Source organism: Macaca fascicularis, chromosome 18 (assembly GCF_037993035.2).
Source record: "Macaca fascicularis isolate 582-1 chromosome 18, T2T-MFA8v1.1".
Lineage (NCBI taxonomy): Eukaryota > Metazoa > Chordata > Mammalia > Primates > Cercopithecidae > Macaca > Macaca fascicularis.
Window position 1 is genome coordinate 77579882 of NC_088392.1, and position 16302 is coordinate 77596183.

The 16302-nt window shown below is 34.4% G+C and overlaps 1 protein-coding gene across 31 annotated transcripts in view; it reads left to right on the forward strand.

Annotated features, from left to right (window-relative positions):
• Window positions 1-16302, forward strand: part of ANKRD12 (ankyrin repeat domain 12) — a 134606-nt gene that overhangs the window by 52659 nt on the left and 65645 nt on the right. For 11 of the 31 annotated variants that reach the window (XM_045378271.3, XM_045378269.3, XM_074022890.1 and 8 more), the window contains 2 exons: window positions 9017-9085; window positions 13489-13635. The exons of 1 other annotated variant lie outside the window; for it this stretch is intronic. In XM_045378271.3, coding sequence (XP_045234206.2) covers window positions 9017-9085; window positions 13489-13635 — 216 coding nt within the window. The remainder of the gene's footprint in view (window positions 1-9016; window positions 9086-13488; window positions 13636-16302) is intronic. 19 more of the 31 variants (XM_074022894.1, XM_074022895.1, XM_074022902.1 and 16 more) reach the window with 3 other exon arrangements.

The following is a 16302-nucleotide window of genomic DNA, read 5'->3' on the forward strand; positions in this document are numbered from 1 at the left end:
AATAATTTGCTGTTCTCTGGTAAAATCTTGTTCATTCTTTAATTCTGATTTTTGTTTCTTGTACACCACTCCTCTTGACATCCCAGTTTATTGAGAAATATTTGTATTTCACTGTTTCAGATTTATCATTTTGGGGCAGACATTCATCTGTCATGCCAAGTGTGGTTTCTAACCAGAGATGACAACAATTTTCTTTATTCCTTACTCTTTGAATGTTTATTGTGAATTTCTTCATCAAGAAATTAATTTTGGGGGGAGCACTCAAATGATTAAAATTTACTCAGTGATAAGGAAGCAATAGAATATGCAGATTTGAGAAAAAGTTATTGAGCTTTTATGAACATAAGGTTTAGGCACTTTAGATTCAGAAATGAATTAGGCCCAAAGAAGTTTAGGCACTTTAGATTCAGAAATGAATTAGAAACATGCATCACGCACGCACACACACACACACACACACACACACACAAATTGAGGCTAAACTGCCTCAGTGCTTTTCATAGAATTTTTGTTTCCCAAAACTCCTACATACCAGAAATTGATACTTGAAATCAACCAATCCCAGTTATTCATAGCAGATGAGATTCTTATTATTGCTATCTAATAAATTACTAGCTTGTGTTTTAGCCCTGAACTAACCGATTTTTGAAACTAATATAAACTTGAATGTATGTATTTACTGTAGTTTTAGTCATTGCATGAAATATTAATAATGAACTGTTCTTAAAAATGTTTTAGCCTCAGAGAAAGTATTCCATTCTGAGTTTATGTACATAGATTATATTCTGCCTATATCTTTCTAGTCATTTTAATGGTCAGTTCAGAAATGATCTTGACTCCAGAAACTGAAAATACTCATAAGATTTTTGAAACATTCTATACTAACATAGCTTTAGAAAATCGTGTAGTATACGCTTTTGGTAGCCAGGTCTCCTTTTGTGTATTTTGCCACTGCTGTTGTGTGAATTAAAAATTGTTCTTAAACACTCATGACATTTTTAAACTTTGAAGATTGCTCTTTCTTGCAGTGATTACGAAATCATGTGCTTTTTCATTTTAAGCTACACTGGTTTCTTTGGGAGATTCAGAACCTATTTTTTTCCCCCTCGAAGCATCCTAAGTGATATTCTCAAGCTATTACTAGGTCGCTTAGCTGAGAAGAAGGTGCTTATGTGCCTTTGGACAGCCATTTAAGATTGAACTCTTCTCGCATATTAAAAGTTTCGTTGCTAGTCATTTTTAAATTATGTTACTCGGGTTTTGTTTTCCAATGAGTATATTTCTAATAGTTGTTCGAAAAATAGATTTCAATAAATTTGAAGAATATTAGTATTTTTAAGGAATAAAGTTTCAAGATAATCTTTTCATGAGAGCCTTTGTCATTAGATCAGATGGATTTTTATTTTATTTAGAATAAAATAAAGGAGAAAATGTTACTTAGGAAGATAAAAATTTAGGTATTGAATAAATGTAACCTAATTCATATGTCTAAAATTGGGTTATATACACTTTCCCCCTTACATTTTTTTCTACTATTGGACTTTAGTTGGGATACTGTAACTCTCTGTAAGACTGTTTCATAACACTTATTCTTCCATTTGAAAAGTTACATGTTGTCACCAAACAAAATTTTGATGGATTTAAAACACAACTGACCCTTGAACCATGTGGGGACTAGGGGCGCTAACCCCATCCTTCCCCACCTTACACAGTCAAATCTGTGTATCTTTTGACTCCCCAAGTACTTAACTACTAATAGCCTGCTGTTGACCAAAGCCTTACCAATAACATAAACAATTAACACATCTTTTGTGTACTGTTATTTTTTTCTTTACTAAGTCTTAGATGACATGTTATATTATATACTGTACTCTTTAAGCTAGAGAAAAAAATGTTAAGAAAACCATAAAGAATAGAAAATATATTTACTGTTCATTAAATGGAAGTGTATCATTATAAAGATCTTCATCCTTATTGTCTTCACACTGAGTAGACTGAGGAAGAGGAGGGGTTGATCTTGCTGTCTCAGGGATGCAGAGAGGCAGAAGAAAATTCCTGTGTAAGTGGATCTGTGCAGTTCAAAATTAGGTGGTTCAAGGTCAATTGTATTTATTTTTTTGGTAGGCTTTGTTTATAAATTTTAGAAAGTAATAGATGACGTCTTTGGTTTAACATATCACACACAATGAAAACATTAAGGAGGATTTTCCTAGTACCAGTACAAAATGTGTTATTTAGATTCAAGTGTCTTTTATATAATTTTAAAACAAAAGTAGAATTCAGTACCATTAAGTGATATTTCCCATATGAAAAATACAGCATCAGACTTCATATTTGACGTTTATCTTTTTTGTGTAGTATGCTATATTTTAAACTATTAGCTGAAACTGTGAAGATAAAGATACAGAAGGGAGAAACATATGCAGCATTCATCAAAACCCTTAATATATGTAGCATTTAAAGATCTCTTAAGTGTGAAAAGGAAACTCAAAAATGGGAAAATGGACCCAAAAATACAAACAGTTCAGAACAACAATTATAGTTGGCAAAGAAATACATGAAAAAATACATCAGTAGTAGTCAAAGAAATACAATTTATGATGAATGACAAAATTGTTTTTGGTCTGAATCACCCAGTAGTTACGGGTTGGACATAGGAATTTGCTTTAGTGGGTCTAAATTATAGAAATACTTTGTTTAAGGTAAATAGGACAATGTATATAAAAATTGTTTCTTAACATATGACTAATTTTTTCTTTGGGCATTTATTATAATAATGATAACTATTATTATTTTGAGACAGAGTCACACTGTCACCCAGGCTGGAGTGCGGTGGTGCCATCTCAGCTCACTACAACCTCTGCTTCCTGGGTTCAGGTGGTTCTCCTGCCTCAGCCTCCCGTGTAGCTGGGATTACAGGTGCCTGCCTAGCTAATTTTCATATTTTTAGTAGGAACGGGGTTTCGCCGTATTGGCCAGGCTCTTAACTCCCAACCTCGAGTGATCTGCCAGCCTCAGCCTCCCGAAGTGCTGGAATTACAGGAGTGAGCCACCATGCCTGGCCTCTAATAAATAGTTATTGATGAAAGCATTTGTTTTTAAGGATGTTTATCTCAGCCTTTTTTTTTTTTTTTTTTTTTTTTTTTGAGACGGAGTCTCGCTCTGTCGCCCAGGCTGGAGTGCAGTGGCGCAATCTCAGCTCACTGCAAGCTCCGCCTCTCGGGTTTACGCCATTCTCCTGCCTCAGCCTCTCGAGTAGCTGGGACTACAGGCGCCCACCACCTCGCCCGGCTAGTTTTTTGTATTTTTTTTTAGTAGAGACGGGGTTTCACCATGTTAGCCAGGATGGTCTTGATCTCCTGACCTCGTGATCCGCCGTCTCGGCCTCCCAAAGTGCTGGGATTACAGGCTTGAGCCACCGTGCCCAGCCTCAGCTTTCTTTATAATAGCAAAAAAATCAGGAGAATTGTGTTGACTAATACAGGATTTGTTAAATTATGATAAATTCAATGAAGAAATAGTTTTCACCCTTAAAAATAATGTTGTAAGGCTGGGCATGGTGACTCACACCTGAAATCCCAGCACTTTGGGAGGCCAAGGCAGGAGGATTACTTGAGGCCAGGAGTTTGAGACCGGACTGGCCAACAGAGTGAGACCCTGTATCTACAAGAAAATTAAAAACTGAGCCAGGCTTGGTGGTGTGCGCCTGTAATCCCAGCTACTTGAGATGTTGATGCATGGGTATTGCTTGGCCTGGTAGGTTGAGGCTACAGTGAGCTGTGATCATGCCACGGTACTCCAGCTGTAGAATAATACATAATATGGGAAGATGATCATGATATATTGGAAGTAAAAAATTAGATTATGAAACAGGATGTGCTATTTGCATTAAAATTGTAATTTGTGTATTTACATTTATCGTGTGTATATATGTGCACACATGTATATTAACACATGGAAAGATTAAGACTGTCTAAATATAAGACTTTTTTCACTGTAGGAACTATACCTGTTGGATGTGTTTTAGGTACAGAACAAAATATAAATGTTTTAAACCTTGACTTAAGGAAATAATAGAACAAGGGGTAGGGAATAAAGAGAAAGCATATCATCTTATCTCTAAGCAAGGGATTAACTGATATTATCTAAAGTATATAGTTTCTTAAAATGATTATATAAACTTTTTAATGTTCCTGTATTTAAAATTTCTTTATATTTTTGTTTATATTTTATAGTAGTATCTTTTATAAGGAAGAAGCAATGCCTTTAGTTTTTTTTTTAATGTTGGATTAAAATAAGTCTTTAAGCCTTTTATTTCAAAATAGCATATGTGTGTTATTTTCTTGTTCTTACATAAATTTATTACTGTCTCTGCTAGTTCCTTTGTCATTAATACGTATTTAGATGGATGCTGGGAATGATGCTTGCCAGAGGTTAACACTTTATTTCTTGGATGTGGGGTATCTGTTACTTTCTTCTTGGTCCTTTTTGTATGGCTTGAATTCTTGAAATAATGGACATATGTTACTTTTATAAAGTCACTACTTTTCAAAAGAGGTATTCATAACATTGTCCAAGGAAAGCCCACTGGCACCCCAGATTAGCAGCAATGCTGTCTACTGAATGAGAGATTCCTAGCCTCCGTTTTGCAAGGCATCATAGTGTGTCTTAAACTTTCTAAATTCTCAATTATTTAATACTTACTAATTTTTTTAAAAAAGAAAACACTTTCTAGAAAAGTAAGTGCTTGGCTAGACAGAAAAAATCAGGGAATGAATTACAACGTAATTTGAAATCAGGCCAGTGGGTCCTTGTAGCTCTATCATAGTACTATGTTCATTCTGAATTAATTTATTTCAACAAATCACTAACATTGTCTTACTGTGTCAAAGAATTCCCATGAATTTTGTCCTGTGGAACATTAAGCCAATATATACAATGACCCATTGAACCTATGGAAGTAAAAAGCAACTGCTTATCTAAAAGACATTTCTTAACACCTACATCAGATTGCTTTATCACTAATTTTTACCTTCTCCTTTCATTCTCTGCTACTCTAGAATTGACAGGATAAATTTTTTAGTTGTAGCAGAGGTAAATCATGGCAGTGTTTATTACTGAAGATTTTGGAATCTGACTAGTGTTGACCCTCAGTCCCCTACAAGCGTTGGCCCAGTAATTTGACTTCTTTGTAAGTCCCAGCTTCCTTATCTGTAAAAGTACATATAATAGTATCAGTTTCAGAGAATTGTGACCTTCAAGTGACATAGCATGTAAATTTAGCTTATAAAACTAAATTAAACATAACCAAAAACTAACACTGGTTTAATTACATAGGAATTTTACAGTTTAATGCAGTAAGAAGGCCAAGCATAGGCAGTACAGGGTTGGCATAGCAGTTCAATAATGCCATCAGACTCTGATCTCTTTTCATCTTAATGCTGTGCCACTCTTAGCTCATACATGGGCTTTATCCTTAATCATTTTGCCTTATAATCACAAGATTATTGCTTCTTCCTGGGTAGAAAGTAGGAGGGAAAAGACCAAGGACAAAAGTGTTTTTTTCCCAGTGAGATTTGGCCTTTTTGTTTCTGCATCTGATTGGTTAGGCTATTCTAGTTGCAGGGGAGTCTGAAAAATCATACTTTCAGCCGGGCATATTGTTTCTCCGATCAAAACTGGGGTACTCCTGGTAAGAAAAAGAGAATGAATGTTGTATAGGTATCATATAATATCTGCCACCATATATAGTGTAATCAATAACTGATAACTTTTGTTATCTTTAATAATTAATGCAGTTTCCACCTAAGTGAACTTTATTCCTGCATTATCAGTCACGAAATCATACTTAATTTCTTCCCTAGTCTTATGGTGTCCAAGGGAAAGCCAAACTCTCTTAATGTGAAAGTGTTAAACAGCTGTCTTGAGGCTACATGAGAGAGTCTCTTCTTGGCCCTCAAACTAAATTTATAATTCTTTTGTTGTGAATAATGCCATCAAGAGCATCTTTGCAGATTGTGATGTTTGTCATACACTGAGTTGTTTCTTTATTCATTCCCAGGAGTAAGGTTACAGTGTTATAAGGGTTAAACATTTCTATGATTCTTCAGGTTTCTCCAAAATAATTATACCTAGTTAGAAAGCCTCCAGCAGTACATGAATGTTCTTTAACCTCAGATAGCATTGGGGGACACGTTTTTCTTTAGGTTGATAAATCTGATGTTCTATAGAGATAAACCAGTAGTCCTTTGTCATTTTAGTTTGCATGTTTAAATAATCAGAAAGATTGAATGTCTTTCACTTTTTTCTCTAAGTAATTGTTTCCTGTTAGCATTATTAGTAGGCAAATAGTTTACTAATTTTTTTGGCTTTTTTTTTTTTTTTTTTTTTTTTTTTAGTGATACAGAGTGTCGCTCTTTCACCCAGGCTGGAGTGCAGTGGCACAGTCTTGGCTCACTGCAACCTCTGCCTCCCAGGTTCAAGCAATTCTCCTATCTCAGCCTCCTGAGTGAGTAGCTGGGATTACAGGCATGCGCCACCACACCTGGCTGATTTTTGTATTTTTAGTAGAGGTGGAGTTTCACCATGTTGGCCAAGCTGGTCTCAAACTCCTGACCTCAATTGAGCCACCCACCTCGGCCTCCCAAAGTGCTGGGATTACAGGCGTGAGCAACTGCGCCCAACCTTTTTTGGCATTTTAAAAAGAATATGAGAAAATTCAGAGAACACAGTATGATGTGTTCACTAAGTCTATGGAGGCAGTTGTAGAATGTGTTGAAATTTTATTAACAAAATCTCTGCCAGCCAGCCTTAGTTCTATTTTCCTAAGACTTTAGATGCCATTTAAGGGTTTACCATATTATAATGTGACTCAATCAAATTTGAGGAGAGGAGCTTCTTTTGAAAAGAAAACAGATAGATACAATTTTTCTGGGAACTATATTAAAATAGATAAAATTAGTGCTTTGCTTAGTAAGAATAATCACCTTTGGTGATTTTTTTCCTGGCAGTTATTCATGATACATTTACCTCTGCCCCCTTCCTGATATTTCATTATGCAAGTTTCAAACATACAGTACAGGCTTTTAAAATTATTTTTAGTATTTTTCTCTTATTTCCTTGCAACCCAAGCAAAATACTAACTTAAAAAGATTGGTTTTAAAATGCAAGTATCACTTGTTTTGCCTCGCTATGAAGAACATGTGTGGGAGAGAGAGTGGCTCTGCTTTGCACTCAATATTTTGTATCAGTCTCATAAACGGTGGTAATCTCATACAGCCTAGTCTTAGTACAGCATAAAAGGAAGTAGTTGAGGAAGGGGACAGGGATATGTTAATAGAAGCTTTAATTTTCTAGTTCCTGAGTTAAAGCTTTGTAGACTATGCAAACGCCACCAATAGAAATATAGTTGTTTGAGTAAAAGCCAATGTGGGGTCAGAGTGGTTGCTTACTTCCAAAGGAAGATTTGGATAAACTGTTAAACTACATCAATATAATTGAAAGGTTAGCTTATTCACTGTGGTTTAATCTATTAAAATAATATCTGCTTTCAACAATTCATTTAATCCTATTGGCACAATTTAATGGTTGCTGGTTTGCTTTGCAATCTGTGGTGGTTATTTAAATTTTTTTGCTTGTCTTTGTCAAATACTATTTTTCATGAAATTTTTTAGTTGCTAACTTAATGTGTTCCATTTTGAAATATGTGTTCATTGAAAGTTTTAACATTCAGCCCATTTACCTGTTTAGAGTTGGTCTAAATGTTATTGATGATTCCTCTTTCAGTTGAGTGAACTTTCTCATCACTAAACTTCTAGGGTTATCTGTAAAATTTTCAAATACGATGCTTAGGGTTTATTTGTTCTCTTAAGTTGTTTTTTTTTTTTTTGAAAACTTGGTTACTTGTACCTAACTGAAATCATGAATACTGTGTAACAGTGATCCTGGGAAAAAGTTTGTCAATTAAGGATATGAAGATCACAATAATATTGTGAGTTGAAATGGCATTTGTAAGTCAAAATATATTTATAAGTAAAAATATCTGCTCTGGCCATATTACCAAAGTCAGTTCTCCATATTCATATTTCTCTGTCATGAATTGTTAGGCAGAATTCCATATATATATATATATATTTTTTTTTTTTTTTTTTTTTTTTTTTTTTTTTGGATACGGAGTCTCCTCACTCTGTCACCCAGGCTGGAGTGCAATGGCACGATCTCAGCTCACCACAATCCCTGCCTCCCGGGTTCAAGCGATTCTCCTGCCTCAGCCTCCAAGTAGCTGGGATTACAGGCATGCGCCACCACACCTGGCTAATTTTTGTATTTTTAGTAGAGATGGGGTTTCACCATGTTGGCCAGACTCGTCTTGAACTCCTGACCTCAGGTAATCCACCCACCTTGGCCTCCTGAAGTGCTGGGATTACAGGTGTGAGCCACTGCACCCAGCCAGAATTCCATATTCTTAACTGATAAACTTTGTTTTGATTTAGGTTACTTTCTTTCCAGGCGGTCTTCAGTAGTAATCACTGTAGTAATTTATACCATTTGAAGTGTATATAATTTGTGGAAAGGTCTGTGGTGTAGGATGATAGTGCAGTCCAGAGTGTTCTACTGTCTCCAGAGTAGTTTTGGCACTCACAAAAAGCATAAGACAAGTTCTAAACAGAAAACCAGTGATAAAGTACTGGCGCTTTTACTGTTATTCAGAGGTTGAAAAAATACATAGCCTCAAAAAAGATAGTATGTTTTAATATATGACATCAGTAATACCTGTTATTGAAACTGCATGATTGAATTTCCCAACTTTAAGATATTTTTGTTGAAGAATTTAAAATATTAGGTGTTGATCAAACCTGTGTTTTAAATATAATTTTGGCTTTACTTTAAAAATAATCTTTTGGCAAAACAATGACAGCTTATTAACTGGTGGTCTTTTGAAAAATGTTGGTTTGTTGAATTCTGCATTTCCCTCCGTGTGCTTTTTTCTCTTCTCCTGTCTCTTCTCATTCTGTAGATTCAGATCCAGGACATACAAGTGAAAATTGGGGGGAGAGACTTATATCTTCTTACAGGACATACTCAGGTAATTAGATTATCAGGTGCTCCTGTTTAGCCAGTGGTTTCTGTCACATTTACAATTAATTATTGTACTATAAGTAACTTATTTTCAAACCAGTATATAGATATTTTTGGTTAAATAAATGAACTACATGGGTGACACCACATTTTCCCATTTTTGCTCTGAGGTACTCAGTGTATCATATCCAACACAAGCTGTGTGAACCTTGTAGTAGGACTGCTATATACCTCCACTCTGATTTTTTACAGCACGATGTGGGGAACACCATTCATGTAGAAAACAGTGTGAAAGTCAACCCCTGGTATTGCATAGTGCAGTAACTCCTATGGGAAGATACCCAAGTGTTTTGTTGTATACCCTTCACAAGGTATACCAAGTGTACTGATTTCAGTAGACAGTGTCATCTTACCCTTTAGTCATGTGATGTTTTTTAAAAAACACGTTTAATACAATTTTTTTCCATTGAACTCATTAGCCTTTATTGACTTTGTTGCCTAGGTTAAATTTAACTATAACTAAATTAAAATACCAGGTTACCTAGAGAAATGGCATTACCACTAACTGTGTTGCAACCTCTCTGTTAAGCTGTGGCACCTGTTATTATATGTTACTGATCCATAATTGCTCCAGATAGAATACAAGAGAATATACAAGTATTGTGTCCTCTTAAAGAGTAAATGTGTTTTCTAGTATGTGAAAGCTAATTAGTTAAATGTTTTTTGATTATCTTTTTTTAAATTGACTAACTTTGTTATCTCTGAATTTAAATAAAAATGTTAATTTTTTTAGTCCCGGGGTGTCTAAGTGTCTAGTTTTCAGCATATGACATTTAGCTATGAAAACTAAAGTAAACCTGTTTTTATACACTTTTTATTTATTTTATACATTTGTGGGGTTGGGTAGGGGCAGTGGAAGAACCAAATAATTATTCTTCAAATTATCCTGAAAGTTTTAATTGAGCTGATAAATCAGTAGTGCCTGGTTACCAAAATTGAGGGGGGTGGCACATATTTACAGTCAGTTACTGTGGAATTATGCATGCTTTTCTAAAAGGTGACTTCTAAGCACCAAAGTGCCCCTGAAAGAGCTGTATGTATATGAAGCCATCCAAAATCTGAGTATCATTGCTGGAAATCAAAAGATGCAGACATTCAATTAAAAGATTCATGTAGATATTTTAGAACCAGAGAGTAATGGCAATTTTTTTTTTCAGAATTGAAGTATGCGCATTGCAAACAGGATTGATTTAATTATGTTCATCTTTGAGTTGTGATTCCATTGTTTGATTCTTATAGTGACTGCTTTGTGGGAAGATGTTATATTCTTTAATTTCTGAGACACTAATAGGTTTATGAACCGAGTTCCCTAAGAAAAACAATTTTGTCTCTTCTCCATAATAGGTACTTAATACTTAATTGGGATGTGATGACATTGAGCTTTCTATTTATTCTGACAAGACCTGAAAAGAAAGCATTAATTTTCAGCATTATAAAACTGGAACATCTTTGTATATCTGAAGATCCTCTAAACCTTGAAAGAATGTTGGAGCGCTGAAAAGTCCATTTCTCTGTTTGCTTTGAATAGTCTTAACTGAATCTCATGTATATTTTCTTAAAAAAATCCCTAGGCTGTCTGAATGGAAGTTTATAGTAGACTGTGCTAAATGAGCACATTTGTCAGTATACTTAGCATTTAAACTTTAAAGTTCTTGTCTATTAGGGCAAATAAATACATTTTTCAGGTACTGAATCTTGAGAAGTAGCTCTGTTTTTAAGTATTACTGAATCACCTTCCTGATAAGAGAAGTAGCTAACTCTTTATAAGATATATAGTATATTATCATTTGTTACTTACGATGGATCAGAGGAAACAAATTATTTCTAGGACAAATCCCAGATAGTCTTGTTGACTGCTTTAAACTTGAAAATGCATACTTTGGAACATACTAGTCTAACACAGTTTTGACAAACAGTATAGTTGTCTCTCTCCTAGCTGTCTTACACCGGCTGCTGTTTTCTTACTTTCCTGTCTCATGCAGAATATGAACTCAGACATATGACTATCGTAACTCAAAGAAAATAGAGTTTATATTGGATGTTAGCATCTGATTCGAATTTTTGTTTTAAATATTTGGAATGTATACAATTTGTTTCTTTCCAAAATAATTGCATCTTTAAATATTTGGCAGCATGGCATTCTAATGATGCATTTATAAGTATCTTTTTATTGTTGCCTGGATATATATTACTTTTATCACGTTAGACTGGCTTTTTTAAACCTTGTGTTAAAATGCAGTCAAAAAAAAAAAGGCACTCGTTTTACAAACAAAAATACGAAATTTTCCCCAATATTTAGAAAACATTTTGAGGATAGATGCTAAGTATTTTTTGTTTCCTCTTATTACTAGATTTTATTTCTTGTCTTTGAAACATCTTTTCTATTTTCTATAAAATTTTCATAAAGTTAAATATATTTATTTTAGGAGAGAAATACATTCATTATAGGTAAAGATTTGTTATTCAAATGGAAAACCATTAAAACAAGAACGGTTGTGGTTCCTTATTAAATACTAGAGAACCAGGATATGCAGAAAATTAAGAGAAAAAATCCATATATGCTTCAGGAAAAAAATTGGCTTCTCCAAAGATCTGTTTAGGGCTTTATAATACAGTGTAAGTTAGGAAAAGTACTGTGCTAAAATTGGATTTATACTAAATTGGATCATTTATGATAATGAAATAAATATGAAAAAAGATTGTACTGGAAAAAATAAAGTCGATTTAAATAAGTCTTGAAATTTTGTTTTTATGCAAAATCAAATATTCAAGAAAATGGACTTTTTAGGAAATGTCTAATTTTGAAAGATTTGTGGGCAGCAGAGTTTTTAAAATTAGGACCTCTGATTTTTCTCAGCCATAAAGGTGACAGTATCCTGATTAAGTGGCACACTGGAAGAATTATTACTTTAATTTCTTATGCCTGCTAATAATATCAGGTTTCAATTAGTTTTTTTAGACTTGCTAGATTAAAACATGCTTTTCTTTTAGAGTTTTTTTAGCTGCTCTTCATATATGCTTGAAAAAAGGGCCGGGCGCGGTGGCTCAAGCCTGTAATCCCAGCACTTTGGGAGGCTGAGGCGGGCGGATCACAAGGTCAGGAGATCGAGACCACAGTGAAACCCCGTCTCTACTAAAAATACAAAAAATTAGCCGGGCGCAGTGGCGGGCGCCTGTAGTCCCAGCTACTCAGGAGGCTGAGGCAGGAGAATGGCGGGAACCCGGGAGGCGGAGCTTGCAGTGAGCCGAGATCGTGCCACTGCACTCCAGCCTGGGCAACATCGTGAGACTCCGTCTCAAAAAAAAAAAAAAAAAAAAAAAAAAAAAAGAAAAAAGACACTGTTTTGACTGCTAAGCCTTTCCTTCTCCCATTTTTGCTATTTTTAAATATTCTTTAGTTTACTTATTTATTTTTGCAGCTCCTCTTTGCAGGTACCCTCAATCCTGGATCAATAAATTCCAGATATTTGTATAGGGTTTCCCAAGAAATAGATGCCTGGACAGGTAATAGCCAGACCTTTGCATTTGGTTGCACAGAGCACCTGCCTTAACTCCCAAAGGAGTCTTACAGAAAAGACAAACATCTGTATCTCTTACTTATAGAATTCAGTTCAGTTTGAATGTGCTGACACTTAATGGGGAATGCAGGCTGCATTGCTAATGGGTTTTCCAGATAGTTAAATCTGAGAGCTAACTTGATGATGGGTCAGATCTCTTTGAAAAGATCCTTGAAAATTTTTGGATCTTTGCAAGATCTGTTAACCCATAGCCACACAGAATCTTTAATTTGCACATTCTTGGCTTTGACTATTTCATGTTCAGCTATCCTGTGACTGGAATAAAATGATTTGGTACTTTTTTTCAGTAGTTATTCTGTGTGATAAGACTTGTCTTAAATATTTAGCTCGTTGGAAGATTGTATGAATCATTGCTGGAATTAAGGAAGTAATTTGAAGGAGCATTGCTATATAGGCTTATCAGCAATTATGAATAAAATTGAATAAAAGAGGTTTCAAAGATGCAATACTAAAGAATGTCTGCACTGTTAATCAAGGAATTAAATTTTACTAGAACAAGTCATTAAGGTAAAATTTTACTAGTAATAAATTTCCAAGTATTACTAATTTTCTGAAAACAATAGAATTAAGAATCTATGTTTTTCAAAGCAGTCAGGAAGAAAATTGTTTATATAATATAAAACCCATTGTGCTTTTGTCTGGCTAGTACTAGTTCATATATTGTACACATTTCTCATATATATGTACAGCATCTATCAAAAAGATCATCTTACCCTTGCTTTTGAGTACTTGGATTTGTTTCAAATTCTTACATATGTGTTAATAATTCCAGAGAAAGAAGGTCCAGAAAAGAAGAAAACAAAAAAGGAAGCTGGAAATAAGAAATCCACACCAGTTAGCATTCTTTTTGGTTATCCACTCTCTGAGCGAAAACAGATGGCACTTCTTATGCAGATGACAGCAAGAGACAACAGTCCAGGTGATACCTACCATCATTGAGTTAATGTGTATCCTTAGTTTTCCTCACACAATTGTAGTCTTAACAATTATTTTAACTGCTTTCAATTTTGATTCTTTCTTGGATTTAATCAGAATTACTCGTAAGTCAGTGGTAATTTTATGATTATTTGTGTGACAGTTTATCATCTGTATCCTCTGCTAAAGTAGAAGCTATACGAGAGTAGGGCTCTTCATACTGTGTGTAAGCCATATTTTATTAAGATCTGAATTCTTTTATAAGGAAAAATGTCAGCAGTATATTATGTTTATTTCATATTTTATGTCACATTTCCAATTAAGGTGTTGTGCCACATGTATGTATGTTTGTTTATATACTGTGTGCTCCAAAGATAATTGATGATGACTTACCAGCAGGACAAAAACAAAAAGGGAACAAACCAAACAGCATGCTAATTTATAAAAGGGAGCTAAAAAGGTAGATAAAATCCAGACAGCTGGCCTGAGACAGTTATTACTATTCACATCCTGGCAGCTAAAAGTACAGAGGAAAAATTTTGAGTTACATAGTTCTCATTGACTGATTCAAGAAAATAAATCACTTTTGTCTGGAGAAAATTTCTGTTGGCCCTGAATTCAAAGCAATTTTATGTAAGACTCTGGGTTACATAACAGATCATGCTGAAATGTACTGAAAAAGATATTTTTTTTCAGTGAGTTTTTCCTGTATTGCCCTTTTTAAAAAATGGGATGACATGGTTAAATTCTTAAGAGTTTCTGAGTATTATAATTTCAAAGCATAAGTGTATCTAATATCTGTCACTGCTAAAAAAACGTTTTAGGGCTTCCTGCTTTTAAAAATAGAGTACGTTGTGGTTACTCCTACCTTTTCCACCTCCAATGTGGGAAAGTCTGTGACCAAATTAAAGACATTTTACCATGTAAAAACTTTGTTTCTGTAAAATTTTGACTTTGACTTTAAGTCTGATTTAATAGTTAAATGGAAAGACATTTGTTAAAACTGATTTTTTAAAATAACGTGAACCTTTGTCCTTCTTAGAATAAATTAAAAGACCAACAGATAAAAAGTAAAAGTCTTTCATCTCCAGTCACCTCCCCTCAAGAGGTGACCACTGTTAACAGTTCCTTATCTTTATTTGTGTGGCTTTCCTAGGCATAAACATACAAATATGTATCTTTTGTTATGGGTTAATTTTTTTTTTTTAATTTTTTTTAGTATAAATAGGAGTATGCTATAATACTGTTCTGCAGTTGGTCCTTTTAAGGGTGATTCTTAGTCAACTCTCTGTATTAATATGTATAGAATTAAAATGGAAAACTTGAAATATCAAGATGTTTGCCATCATACAGATACACTCGGAGTTTATGGTTGTTTTATTCATTAGATACGTCTTTAGATTTTAAGAAATTCAGCAAGCAAATTCTCTTGACAAATAATTTGACTATAAGGATTATATTAAAATTTATTCATTCATCAAATATTTCTTGAATACCACTGTGGTATGTAAAAAGTCTTCTAAGCAGTGATGAGTAAGATAGATAAGGCCCTTCTCTTAGGGAGTGTAAATTTCTAGAAAAACTTATGTAGGAAACTATTACTGAGACAATGTACTTTAAAATCCAAAAGGTAGGGCTGGGCATGGTGGCTCACACCTGTAATCCCAGCACTTTGGGAGGCTGAGGCAGGCGGATCTCTTGAGGCCAGGAGTTTGAGACCAGCCTGGCCAACATGGTGAAACCCTGTCTCTACTAAAAGAGACAGAAGTCAGCTGGGCATGGTGGCACACGCCTGTAATCCCAGCCACTCGGGAGGCTGAGGTGGGAGAATTTCATTTCTTGAACCCGGGAGGCGGAGATTGCAGTGAACCGAGATCAAACCACCTCACTCCAGCCTGGGCAACAGAGCGAGACTTCATCTAAAAAAAAAAAAAAAGTCTAAAAGGTGAACCTTAACACTTTTTTTTTTTTTATTGAGGAAAGGATGGTATTGCCTTAGAGCTCTAATCATGTTAGGTTTTAAACTGGTAAAAAGTTCTTTTCCATAGATTTCTTTTCTCTTAGAGCAGTTTCTTTTAGATAGTTGTAAATGTTCAGAATTAATTAACACTGTATGTATGTCTTGAATCCTTAATTAAGAAACCGGTTTTTGTTTTTTTTTTGTAGTTTTGAAATTGGAGAGGAGACTTTGGGCATCATCTAATTTAGCTTATTTTAAATATAGAAACTAGAACAAATATCAAAATATGAGAAGGCAAAGTACAGTTTTTAAAGGCCCTTTTCCAGACTGCCCTTATTTTTTTGTAACTTTTCTCTTTCATTTTCATAGTATAATCATCATGACCTTGATTTACACATAATATAAGAACAGAACTCCAATGCTTTGTCTGAGTCAGAGGTGTGGACTCCAGCCTTCAATTTCACTTCCTGTAGGTCTTAGAATAATAGCATGACATACCTAGGAAAAATATTTTGTAGTTCATCACATCATTAAGCAAACATTTTAGAGTACATATTTGATACTTTATCATTTTAAACCAATTTTATGAATTGACAAAACATTTTTTTTAATTGGCTCATGATATATGATAGCCCTAAGGGAAGATCTCTGTGTATTTGGGTCACTAACGTATCATCCAAGTTAACGTTTAGGTTGTTAGGGGGAGAAGGT